This window comes from Chaetodon auriga, chromosome 15 (assembly GCF_051107435.1).
Source record: "Chaetodon auriga isolate fChaAug3 chromosome 15, fChaAug3.hap1, whole genome shotgun sequence".
Taxonomy (NCBI): domain Eukaryota; kingdom Metazoa; phylum Chordata; class Actinopteri; order Chaetodontiformes; family Chaetodontidae; genus Chaetodon; species Chaetodon auriga.
Window position 1 is genome coordinate 6961838 of NC_135088.1, and position 13908 is coordinate 6975745.

Below are 13908 nucleotides of genomic sequence, written 5' to 3' on the forward strand. Positions count from 1 at the left end.
GCGGCAGGTCATATCAGCTGTCACTCATGAAAGGTAATTCATAAAGTTGATGGTTAAAGTGCTCTTTGTCTGCGAGGCATGAAGCAGGCTCCGCTCTGTGACACTGCTGTACAACCACGAGTGTTTCTGTGGATCCGCCATCCGACAGACTGATCCGTCTTCTCTCGAGCTGATCACTTCCAAAGTCTTTTTCTGTTACTACTCTATTGTAGTATTGCAGTTACTGATATACTGAAACAGTAATGCATGAGTCTACCTTATGTATTACTGGTTCAAGTTAGTTTTTCTGTAGTAAGCATCCAAACAGCCTTATCTACAACAGTCTGATATCACAGAGGAGGATGAAATGCTTTCATCTGTTGCAGTTCCACGTACTTTAGGATGATAAAACTCATATATTTTCTATAAAAATCTCTCCTAGTGCAGCCTTACTTTAAGAAACTATGTACATGCAGCCTGTTTGGCCGCATGTCAGACAGCCTCACCAACACGATGATTCGATGCTGCCACAGATGTAAGAAGACCACATGCAAGGTAAAATAAATCAAGTGCACCTCAAGCATTTGAAACAATATGGTGCCCAGGTGGGTGCTGGCTGCCTCGCTATTCATCTTGCCTGTAACGGCTGTTTAGAGACTGAATCCCTCAGGGGTTCTTCCCAGGGTCAACATCATTTATACTGAGGTACAGCATGAGAGGAAATAGGCCTAACTCAAGGAGAAGGAGGAGGAGGAGGAGGGAGATAAGTGAAAGTCTGAGCAGAGAGAATGAGACAGACGGTTAAATGAGCAGGTAGCAGTGCAGAAATGTCATTGGAACGCTGTAACCTGACCTTCTTATCAGTGTAAAGAAACAGGCAACTAAAGGTTAGATGTTTACACACACTTGCTGTCTGAACACCAGTGAAATGATTCACCACTTCACTTTTAGCAGCAATAAAACTCTTAAGTTTTCCTTTTCAAAATGACGAGAAAAAAGGAGTTCATTGTTCTTGTGTGCATCCATAAAAAAGGATATAATCATAAAAAAAGGAAAAGTGTGAAGTGATGAAAGGAGAAACAGAGGCGATAAGATGATCTAACAAAACATAAAGTTCAGGTCGTGACCTTTGTTGTGTTGCGGCCCATCACGCTGTAAAACTGCTTCCCTTCCCTTCATCACTCCATCCCCCTCCTGACCCCCTCCCCCCTTACAGAGACCCTGTCTGACCTTTGGGTGCAGGAGGTTAATGCATCCACCCTTTTTTCTTTTCGCCTCTTTCTCTGTCTGTTATCTCAAAGCTCTTTCTTTTCTTTTCTTTTTTACAAAACACATTTGTAGCTTCAACAATGGCCTTTAGAGCAAGACTGAAGCTGGCAGAATACAATGAATGCACTTTATCCGCAGGCACGAACGAAACAAACAGCATTAATTTTCTTTTAATATTAAAGTCAGAATGCTGATTTTATCACAGTGATCAGGAAGACGGAGCGTATTTAGACGAGGCTGCCAACTTTAACAAAGGAGCAAGTGTTATCCTGTGATAGTCACTGTTGGGAATGTTTCCATTAAGGGAAAAGTTTGGAGTAAAACATAATAAATGTCGCCTAAAAAGTAGCTCCATCTAGAGAAAGTCAGATATTTACAAAAGGTTAAATCAAATTGAGATCCTAGAGGAGCAGAGCTTGCTGTGTTGGGTGAAAAGTTGTCTTGTGCTCCTTTAAAAAAATCTTTACTCTTCAGCCGTGACTTCCAGCAGACATTAGGTGTGCACTAACAGAGGCTTTCATGGTTTTTCATGCTGATGCACGCAGGGAAATTGCACCTTTGTTATCTCTTTCAACAAAGGGATCTAACCTTGACTCTGATGTGTCAGACCTGTGCCAGCTAACCTCCCACAGGGCATGAAAACAAACGGCACATCGGCTAATTAAAAAGAAAGCCAGATGGTAAAGACCTCTGGTTATGTAGTCACTTTAATGTACTATGGTGGTTCCTTTTGTGTTGAAGTGAATGTGTGGGAGGTGGCACGCCGTTGTCGTCTAGGTTTCTGTAATGCTTTTTCTTTTCTCTGAGCTCAGATGAGCATCTTCTTGCTTTTCAAGGTGTTCTTTGAAGTAAACAGATGTTCTGGTTTTCTGAAGGATGAAATCGGTAATCTGAAACGCCTTTTATTATTCTTTTTTGTCTTACTTTGTGCTTTTGTATCTACAGTTTCCATTTAGAGGACGTCAACAGAAACTGTAATGTTTTTTATTTTTGTTTACATTTTGACCAATCGGAAGCATTGTGTATACATATCAAAAAGGATTAGCAAGTTATCACATTCTGTTTCATTCATGTTTCACACAGCGTCCCAGTGTTTGTAGAATCAGGGTTGAATGTTGGAGTTTTAGAGGTGGTCCAGTTCCTCCCAGTCTGCTGCGCTGTGGCCTGACCTCAGCTTTACCTCTGCTCCCATTATGTGAGAAGCTAAACGGATGGAAAGTCAAATTCGCATGTACATACACACATGCTGAGCTGGCACTTGGCTGACCGGTGCAGAGCAGAGGGCTGGACCTCCCATTACTGAACACAGAGCTTGTGGTCTCGCTCCACTGGTGAGGGTGTCAGCAGCTCCCTGTCCACCCAGCCAGAAGCAGGGTAATGGATTGTGTTATTCTTTGTTGTTGACATTGCAGCAGACCTGAGGCCGAGTACACCCCACCCCCACATCTCTCTCCTTTTTCTGTCCGTTCTCTTCTTTCCTTCCTCTCTTTCACTGTCTCTGCAAGTTATTCTCTGTTCTTTGACCTGATCTCACTGAAACCTCTCCGGCAGTAACAATGTAAACCTGCACATGCTGTACTCTCTCTCCTTCTCCTCCAAACATTTACACCTGCTTAGTACAGGATGTGATAGCAGACTACTCTTGAGAATGTTCCATTTTTGGGTAAATGATTGTTGGGTCGTTTTCTGGGGCCCATTTCACCAAATGTGTAAGCTGCAGCTTGCAACTTGAGATAATTTGCTCTCGCATTAATTTAGACACATTTGACTAATTAAAACAAGCACCGTACTTGCAACCCAGGGGTGAGCATGCAAGACTAAATCATTAGTGGAATGGGACGCTGGCACCATTTGTGTGTCAACAGCATTCATAAATCGATTTTTTGAAACTGGACTGTGGTCTCTTACACGTCCATTCAGTTATTTGCACTCAGCAAGTTCCAGTTTTTTGCTCTCATTCATTAGCCCCAGCTAATGTTTGAGAGCTTTAGCTTTTGCCCCAGATCATCCTGTTTTCAAGATATCTGACGTTGACCTCTCTTTAATATTGTGGTATGCTAGTAAAGCATTAGGAGTCTTGCTAAAGGGGAGCCAGGACTCAAACCGTGGTCTTCCAGTTGCTAAGCCCTGGCGCTGGGTTAGCACTGGTATTACTGAGGACAGCCTGACTGGTACTGTGTGATACTACAGGTCAGCAATAATATTGATCCCTTAGATTTAGTTAGTATAGAACTGACTGCAATATGTTCAGAGCAGGACATTTTACCATTGAAAAATAAACTTCTTCCTCAAACTTATCACCTCAAACATATCTTTGGTATTTCTGTGGTGCAATTACTTATCATTTATTGGTCAATATATGTAGTATCTTCGATAAGCTACTAATGCCTGATAACATCTATGAAGGAGAGTTTTTCTCTAGTTCATCAGCAAAATAAATGACTCTTTCTTACAAATATTATTTTGTTCATGTTAATCACCTTAGATGTTGTTGTTTTGTAGTTTGCCTTCAGTAGTTTAATGACCCTTCAGTGTAATATGTGTGAGTAATGGACATATCTGTTGTTTTTACGCATGTATCAGCTGGGCTTTTTTGACTTCTCAGCACAACAGGCAGCTTTAACTCTATTTTGCCCAAGAACTATTCATTCAATCATGTCCCCTCTCTCTCTGTCTGTTCTAGGCAGTAGCAACAGATCCTTTTCCAGTGAAGATGCTCTATGACAAGTCACATGACCAGGTGTGGGTCCTTACATGGGGGAATATGGACAGAACACATCCAACACTTCAGGTAAGTGTGTGTGTGATGCTAAAAATCTCTCTCAGGTAACAGCAGTTTAGTTTTGCTGTTGTTCTTTGCAGCCGAACCAAATAGCTCAAAGTTACACTAGACAGCTACAGACAGAGATAACTGAACTGTTGTGTTAGTGTCATATCCAACACTAGAATCATTTTGGAGTTTAATGAATCTGTTCATTAAGATATATGAAGTTCATCTCTATTGCACCTATTTTTTTTTTTTAAATCAGGCTGGTGATAATTTGCATAAAATCCAGCCCAGTGCAGCTTTAAAAGTACAAAATAGCTTCTTGTCATTATTGTCGTATTTCTACGCCGCCCTGCACTTCGCTGAGTGAATTTGTGAACTCTGATGAGCAATTACCATCCTGGAAGAATACAATCTATATAAGCTGAAGAAAGTTCACCCAGCGAGGAAAACAGCGCCTCGTAACTAATTGAGCTCCGTTCTGTACCTGCGTCCCTGTTTATGTGATAAGTATTTGCACGACAACATCTAATCTATGTATGTTTTAGAGCATTTACCAAGCCAGCAAAACAGCAATTCACAGCTGCGCCGCTGTCGGCTTGTGCCAGCGTCCCTTTGGACCACTGGTGTTGGAGGCTTCACAAATGAGAAATGATCACAGGTGTGGTTGTGTTTAATCCACCTCGGGGGATTGGGTGAGGCGAGGGAAGAGGAGGATGCAGGGTCGAGGAGGTGGAGGGGAGGAGAAAGGGAACAGAGCTGGTGCCTGTGGGAGAGGTGTGATGCTGTTTTTTATAGGGCCAGTATTTGTGTGTGTGCGCATGTGTTTTCCTGTGTAACAGCAGAGGACACTGCCACGAGTAAAGCCACCCAGGGATCCCATTGTAATCTCTGTAATAGACACAAACATGTTTATTGTTCTGCTTTGTCCCATTGGAGTGAAGCATCCCATTATAATCATGTGAGGTGTTGTGTTCAGTGTTCTCTGTGTGGGACGTGCGGTGTCGATTCATTACGGGGACTGCAGAGGGATGATACACTCTCAAATTTATGATTCTTCAGAGGATCTTTGCAGTGGAATGACTCACTTTCTATTCAGAAAAATCACTTGCAGTGTTGGTTTTGAACACTCGTGGATAAGTTTTAGTAGTTGATCGGTGGTTGTGGGGCTGTTAACGGCGGCGCTTCAGTCGTTTGTGAAATGGTCCTATAAATAACGCCTGGTCACGATGCTGCAGTGTTTCCATTTTTAAAAGAAACTGTGATGGTAGATTGTGTTGGATCGAAAGGTGCCACTATGGTTTGGCAACAAAAGCAGAGAAAGACCAGCACCTGTGTGTGGGTTTTAACAGTTTTCTACTAGTTTACAATCTGCATGGCCAAGTCGACTGCGTGTGTGTGTGTGTGTGTGTGTGTGTACATTTCCTGTTCTTCTGCACCTTTTCCTCATAGAGCGGAGGTGGACGAGCAGGGGACTTGTCTCTGTGAGTTGTCTCAGATAAGGTGCACACTGACGGTGTTTATGTTGGAGTTGTTTTTAAACTTCAAGTCTCAAATGAAGCAGAAAATTCCATGAAAAACGTTTTTCATCACCGACAAAACAATTTTCTCCTCATATAATTTCAGACAATCAGACTACAGAAAGCAGCTTTGCATAGCACTTCTCCTCTTTTCGTGGCTGCTGCCTGAACTGCAGAGAACACATTTCTGTGTTTTTCATGTTATTCATTTCCGCACTCTCTGCAGCCGTTCAGGAGTAATGAATAATTAGAGAGCAGAGCATGAATCACTCAAAAATGCAATTGCAGGGAAGCTGCATAATGGATTGAAGTCCACGTGGATCACACCACAAATAAATGGTCTGATAATGTCATTATCATTTGGCCTGAAAGTAATTGACCTATTCAGCAGCAGCCTGTCACAGAGGCACCGCTTCGCTTCAGCGGATCATACATGTGTATGAGTGTGTGTGCGTCTGTGTTTGTGCATGTTAATGTGTGCGCTCGTGGCGTGTGAATGTGTGTAGCTGTGCCTTCAGCTCCGCGTGTGCGGCGTTTTTAAGCAGCCAAGTTTTAGGATGGCTCAATATCTCTGTGTAAACATCAGAGGGAGTGTGATTGTCAATTCATTAGAGAAGACAAATGGAGGAATCTCTGCCGGGCAGAGGGAGACGTGGCCTTTCAGACTGTCAGTCCAGTCTGAGTCTACGTGCCAAGAAGACGTTTAACTCATAGGCACTTTGTTTTTCTGTCTGCATGCACACACACACACACACACACACACACACACACACACACACACACACACACACACACACACACACACACAGGGTGGGCAATATGAGCTAAACTTTACAACAACAACAAGAAAGTCAAACCAAAAAAAGGTGATATAGTGTAAAGCACATTACTTTGTTTGACATCAAAATGATAGTTATGCTATACAACTCAGGCTGGCAAAATCAGCTCCATAAAAAGCTACTTTAATCATAACAGCTCTTTCATTTCCTGTTTGGTTTATTCCAGTTTCTGAGTTTTTTTTTTTTTTTTGGTCTGTTCACTTCTCAGTCTTATCTCTGTTTAGTGTTACCTGACTCAAAACAAATGAAATTAATTTAATGTTTGACAGGATCAGCAAACATCTGTCTATAAATTTACGATATCATTAATTTAGTTTTTAAATTCTGCACCAGCCACTGACTTTCCAGAGAATTCGTAGTGTGCTTTATTGCACCCCAGAAGCAAAAGGATGAGTAATTCTATGTTAAAAAAAAAATCATGTAACATGAAGGGTTATATTAAAGCGCCTTGTGAGATTCATTGAATTCCCTAAACGAGACAAATACACTGGAGCATATTAGAATTTCCATCTCATTTGGATGCACTGTAGTTAAATGGGAAAGTTAAAAAAAAAAAAAAAAAAAAAAGCTACTCAAGGCTTCTGAGGAGTGAATATTGTTGAAAAGTAAAAGCCACTCAGTCAGAACCGGCTCCCCCTCAGGTATTAGGGCAGCCAGCGAGGCCGAGGAGAACTCGACTGGGCCTCACTGCTGAGTGTGTGGATATGAAATCCAAGGATGAGCGATGACAAAGGGAAGCCTGGTGGCAGTAAGTTGAGAGCACCTGCAGCCCTGGAGACCACAGCAGCTGCCTAATAATACATGAGCGATACTACATCGAACCTCATTAACTCCCGTCATTGTGTTCTGCAACTGTTGTAATGACTTTTTTTTTTTTTTTTTTTTTTAATGAGGATTCTTTTCATGTCTCGCAAGCAGTGAGAAACCGGCAGATCTACTTTGTTAAAAATGGATGAGATGAGGAGGATCGAGAAAGAGAGAGAGGTCTTTTGTGGAGCATTGCAGCAGCGTAGCAAAAGTATCAACTCTGCAACTTAAACAGCTATTTTTATTTCTTTGCATTTCATAGTTCCAAGGAAGGAGTGTGGCGCCTGGCCCCCCACTGGGCACCAGGTAGCAGTTCAGCTGTAGTGGGGCAGGCGTAGACATCAAAATAGATTCTACGCTTAGTTCTTTCCTTTTAAAACAATATCCTCTGTGCTCTTCAGCAACATTTGCCTTGGCTTCTAAACCCAGAACTGCTTCAATGAGCCAAGTTTCTCTGAGAATATAAAGTTGTTTTCGCTGTGGAAGAAGGATTACAGAGCTGAAGTTGACTCGCTGCTTTAATAAAAGCACAGTCTCACATGTGTAGGCCCCATAAACCACTTCAGCCGTCCTTGACTGTGACCCGATGCAGCCCCCCCACACACACACACTTTACAAACATGCTGATTCAGTGCCGGCTGGATGACATGAGAGATGAGGGGCGTCTAAGACAACCATCAGCAAACTGAGGTGGGGCCACGTTTCATCAGCCCAAGCCATAAACTGTAGATGTTTATCTGTTCAAGGATATATGGGCGCGTCACCTGGACAAGCCCAGGCTGTTAAGACCTGAGATATACTAGCCTTTATTTTATTTACAGAAACTAGCAGCATTCTGATGAAGCCGAAGAGCCACAGGTTTAACTAGCAACGCAGTCAGAGTTCATTCTTCATGAGGGTCTTTGAGCGGGATGCTGAACTGTAGCCCAGCTGAGGCGGATTTACAAAGCTGACGTTGATATGAGACCTTTTTTTTTTCTTTTTTTTTCTTACATTAACACACAAACATTTTGGTAACGATCCCTGTAATTTAACAGTTGTTCCACGTTTCGTTGCTCTTTGCTGGACAAACTGTTTAACTGAGATACTGTTTGTAAGTTAACATTTAATTAACATTTGTGAACCGCATTTTCTTGGAATTTATTGGCATGTTCACCAATACCGATTCACCTGGGATAAATGTCAGCCAGGCCTACTAATTGGTCTAATCCTACACCAAACGTCAATCTTCAAAGTGGTTCTAACAGTGTACAGAAATGATGCCTTATTTATTGTTGTGATGTTAATATTAGTTTTGTCTTTTTTGTAAGTATATATCACCTTCCAAATGATGACTTTGAACAAATATCTTTGGTCTAACCTTAGTTTTAACATGTCTTTATTCATCCTGTCTTTTATGTTTAGGTTTATATTAGCTCATATATCCCACGTCAGTATGTTAGTCTAATAAATAAACAAAGTGAACTCAAGCTGCACCGACCAAATTGAGCCAGACAGGAAGTCAGACACAAGAACCGTGTAGAGAATCTGCTAGCCTTTCAAAATAAAATCCCCTGTGCACTCTGCTGATGGTACATCAACAATAAACACCATTAAAACAGACGAACAGAGAAACCATTTAAGTATGAAGCCTACTCACCTGTGGTAGAAGCACAGACGTGAAGGAAAAATGGCCGAATCTCAGCAAGTTGACAAAATCAGGCAGGCAGGAAGTTTGAGGCTGCGTGGAGGATGAAACAAAAACATGTCAGTGCTCGGTGAAATCCCCGGGTTACTCCTGTTTTTCTTATTAGAGAGAAAAATACAAGTTTCTCTCTTTATTCATCGTAAAACTCACCAAAACCAACTTGATCTTTCCACTGCTCCAACAATCACCAGAATAAACTATTCATTTACAGACACATGAGGTCGTTCTTCCATTACAATTAAACAACACAACATAAAATGACAGAAATCGCCTTAAGATACATTCATCCATCGTCAACCCCAAGCCTCAATATCATCAGACGTTTAAAATTCTCACATATTGATATCAAATTCAGAAATCCAGCTTCAGTCAGGCTACTATTTTCAGATTTATCTGCAAAAACAGACAGATGTTGTTCTTTTGTCCAAGTCTATTTGTTGACAGTCTCTGCTGCCAGCAGAACTTCACTGTCCTTGTAATGTCCATCACCTGCTCTTTAATATTCATGTCGCCCTTCGTCATTTGTCTACAGGTAATTCCGCAAGCCAGTGTGGGAGAAGTGCATCATGCCATCCGCACAACTTTCCAGAGGGTCAACGACTTCTTCATCCCTCCAACCAACCTCATCATCACTCACGTGAGGTAAAGCAGTGCACACACACACACACACACGCACACACACACTCAGCCACCTCTGACCTTAAAACACAGGCGACCTCATTGTTCGCTCATCACGGCCGTCCTTCTGAAGTAAAGGAGAAAAGAGCAAATGAGAATTCTAATGAGAATCTCGATGTGTGTTAATCACTAATGCTCCAAAATCCAGAAAGGCTATTAACCTTTCCTTTGAACTTTGTCGATTTAGGTTTGCCTTTGTCTTCCTCAAAAATGAACCTGCGGTACACAAGATCGACCTGGAGACCTTCCACCGCGTCAAGACCATCAGCCTGAAGAACTACAGCTGCGTACCAGACAGCATGGCCTACACGCACCTGAGCGGCTTCTACTTTGTCCAGTGCAAGAGCAAGAGCCACCTGCAAGCCCCGCCCCAGCTCCTCATCGACAGCGTGACGGACGCGGTGATTGGTCCGAACCTAAACGTCACAGGGCAGCCTTTCGTGTCACCGGACGGCCGCTATGTTGTGACGCCTGACCCGCAGAGCTCAAAGCTGATAGTACAGACGGTGTCGTTCCAGGGGGAGCTGGGTCTGAACCAGGAACTGGATGAGCCCGTAGCTGTCTCTGATCTGGCTTTCCAGCCTTCCTTCACAGAGTCCAACCAGCACGTGGTTGTGGCCACCTCAGGCTCAGGCACGGACCTGCTATTTGCCGATCTGTCCTCGGGCCGCACTGAGGTTCTCCAGAGCCTCAAGGAGCCCCTGGCCCCCCAAGCCTGGCCCTGGGGAGGCCCCAACAGAGTGGTGGTCTCCAGCGGGTTGTTCGGACAGTACCTGGTGACGCCGTCTGCCGAGTCCCTCTTTGTCCTGAACGGCAAACAGAGAACGCCGCACTGCGAGGTGTCAGACATCAAGAGCGGGAACACAGTTGTCTGGGTCGGCGAGGTATGAGTTAAAAAGAAAAGAAAAAAAAATGATGAAGCAGGAGACGTAGGATGAGGGAGAGACGCGAATGGAAAAAAGGAAAGATCAGGCCAAATTACCTATAATAAAGATTTATGTGAACATAAGTTGTGGACTCAACCCTGGGACTGAGCAAGAGGGATACATGCCTGGGTTCATTGTAACAAAAGTACACTTAAAAATAGAGTAATTGAGAAAACATAAAGAAACCCTGTTGTGATATTTCTATTGGGAGAAAGTGTCAATGCCGTTCAGTGCAACAGTGATCTATGTGCACTTAACTATACAGAATTGTACATTATTGCACTTCCTTCCATGTTATCACAGCAAATAGGTACCTGAAGAGGGGTTATTAACGAACTATGAACTATGCACAATGCTCACTTTTTTTAGAGTAAAAAGCTTTCCGATTTTGTTTATCTCAACGATGTTTGTCGTTTTCACCAGTGCTGCATATAATCACCACAAACTGTCCGTCTGTCCTGTCTGCCTTTAGTGTATGTGTGTTCTGAGTCCTTTTAAACGCTACCAGCCCATCTGTTTCCTCGCCTTTGTCATGGTATTGTACTGTATCCTCCCTCTGAGAGCTTTCATTCTCCTCATGCCGGCAGAGGTTGGCTTTATGCACATGTGTAATACCCTCTATTTACATTGTCTATCCAAAGAGCCCGATTGGTCCATTAGACGTCGACAATGGATGCTTTGCTCGCGGAGGGAGCCTAACCAGAAATGAGCAGTACATCTTGTGGTCTCTTGCAATGGTATAATCTGTCCCCCGCTGTCTCTCACATTTATTCTGTACCTGCAGCACAACTCTGTGCTGTGGAGCCTGAAAATGCCACTTAGCAGCTTCCCTCAGGGTAATGGCTCCGGTTTACGCTGACCCACATGCTGAGGCCGTGCCAAAAGTGGCATCAACTCCTCTATCTGACTGGCTGTGAGCATTTGTACATCCTCCCAGAGAGCCGTGCATCAAGATCACACTCCAAGGCAGGTAGACTGTACTTGCCAGGTGGTAATTACAAAGGAAATATGTTTTTATTACTTTCTGTCTATCAGTTACGTATGTGCAGGAAAAAAAATACCTCTAAACTTAGCAGCCTGTTTCAAAAGAACATTAGCAATACAAAGTGTGTCAACCATTTCTGTGTCCACGAATACCCACTACTAAACTGACAACAGTTGTACATGTTTCTTTATTATTAAAAATGTGTACACCTACTTCTGGTACTATCTGTCTCGAGGCAGTAACCCAATAAACACCAGCAACTCTTCGTCTATCGAAATAGCGGATATTTTCTCGCCGTGGTTGAACTGCATCATCCTCTGTGTAATTTGCTTTTGCCATTTGCTCTAATCATCCTAATGATGATCCATTAGCAGCAAGAGAGCACCACTGCTTCTCTACATTTGTAATAATGTTATTAGGAATCAGTGGAACCGTAGCGTCTCTGAAACATTCCTGCCTCTTGACAGTAGCGCTGAGGTGCGTCCCTCTGACGACTCCCTCCATGGCTCTCAGACATTGGGCTTAAATGGGTTCCAGTGTTGGAGCTCTTTATGCTGCATAGCCTTTCTCTGTGCCTCCCAGCCTCAAGCTACAGCTAAAAAATGAATGCCCTCTAAAATTCAGCTGTCATAGATGTTTTGTCGTCATAAATCAGGGGCTATTCTTTAATATTCTGATTCCCGTAGCAGCCAAGAAAATCAACTTTAACACACATTTAAATTCTTATTTACATAAGCTGCTTGACAACACCTGGATGACAAACACTAACTGTTTCTAGAATTAAAACAGCTAGAAGCAAAACGTTGAATGAATCTTAACAGCAGCACTAATGCTCGATCCCTGCATGGAAGAGGACAGACTTTCCTGTGCTGACATGTGATTGACAGCTCCCTGGTACATCCACGATGAAATCACGGCACAAATACTCACAGCCTTCAGGATTCTGCAGTTGCTGACCTTTTTTTGGCGCGTCAAACAGATTAAACTCGTGTTTATCTCTGGCAGCCAAGATGTCAAAGTCCAACTTTAGGGTGTACAGAAAGTCCATAAGAGAAGCGTCCCGCTGTAAATCCAGCTGAAGTCTTGTGACTGGAATATATCGGCCCTTTTGTTTTGTTTTGTTTTTCCCCAGAAACAAACAGCAGCCCAAATTAAATATTAATCATCTTCTCCTGATACGTAGTTGTGCCTGTAACTCCCCAATGCAATGCAATGTGTAGGGTAGAAACCAAGCTGTGTAAGAAAAGAAAAAAGTAAACACAGGAGTGAAGCAGACTTGTTGTTCTTGTTTGTGATTTAGGTATTTGCTGCTAATCTGCCATGAAAATCCATTCTGGTATGAAAGCCTGTTTGATGAACCTTTTGAAAGGCAATGACTTAATGACGATAATGTTTCTTAGACCACTGTTGCACTGAGGAGAGAAATATAATACCTGACATATATTTATGTTTATTGGATGGACATTTGTCTAATTGGTAGCCCAGTTTTCTCACTGTGTCGATGGAAAAAAAAAAAAAAAAAAAATCTTACTGTTAAAGTATTCCGGCTCTGATGCTTCCTAAAGTCACCGTCCCATCCAAAGTCACTCCCCGATGGCTCTAAATGAGTAATCTATCCGAGACATGCATGTAATGAAAACAGACCTTCGACATGATTGTCATTGACCTCTCAGTGATCTCTCACAGTCACACACGGTTTACAGTTGCTTGTGAAAAAGTCACTTTTCTGCCCTCTCATTGTCACGTCTGTCAGCTTATCTCTTAAGGTCGATTCAGCAGTGTGACATCGCTACTAGAGCCAAGGAGAGCAAGAACAAAGAGACTGCACCTGCGCTTGCTGATAGAAGTACATTATTGGCTAGCTCATGTTGTTTTGTTTGGATCTACCTTCAGTGTCACATGACTATCTCCGTACCTCTCCTTTAACCCTCGAAGTAAGGGGCTGCAGAGCTGAACCGCTTGGTGTGATAGACATTGATAGAACCCACTGTTGTAGATAACATTGTTCATGTTTAGAACACGTTCAGACATGACAAAAACTGACTGTACAGTTTTCTTTATGCATTTTGTGTGTTCTGGTTTATGAGGGAATTGTTTTGTAAGAAAAAATCGAATTAAATATATTGTAAAAATCACTCGTTTTGCAGTGTCTTATTAAGTCGCTGATTGCAACTAATGATTGTTGTCAATACCAATGAGTCTGCAAATTACTTTGATTCATGGTAATCAGTATTTAAATGTCAAAACAGTAAAAGATTAATTTCTCAATTCCAATATTAAATTCTCTGCCATTTAAGACAAAAGCAGGAAAATGAGAACATTTGACGTCTTTGTCTGAAAACTGAAAACTATTTTTCAATTATCAAAGTGGTTACTGTTTAATTTTCTGCCGATCGCTTAATTGACTCCTCCAGTTTCACGAGTGTGAGGATTTGTTCCTTTCCTGTTTTT

General features: G+C 42.4%; 1 protein-coding gene across 1 annotated transcript in view; it reads left to right on the forward strand.

Moving 5' to 3' along the window:
* Window positions 1-13578, forward strand: part of fstl4 (follistatin-like 4) — a 197607-nt gene extending 184029 nt beyond the window's left edge. Inside the window, exons 14-16 of the mRNA XM_076750847.1 lie at window positions 3932-4039; window positions 9401-9510; window positions 9734-13578. Of these exons, the coding sequence (XP_076606962.1) occupies window positions 3932-4039; window positions 9401-9510; window positions 9734-10436 (921 nt within the window). The 3' untranslated portion in view covers window positions 10437-13578. The remainder of the gene's footprint in view (window positions 1-3931; window positions 4040-9400; window positions 9511-9733) is intronic.
* Window positions 13579-13908: the final 330 nt, after the last annotated feature.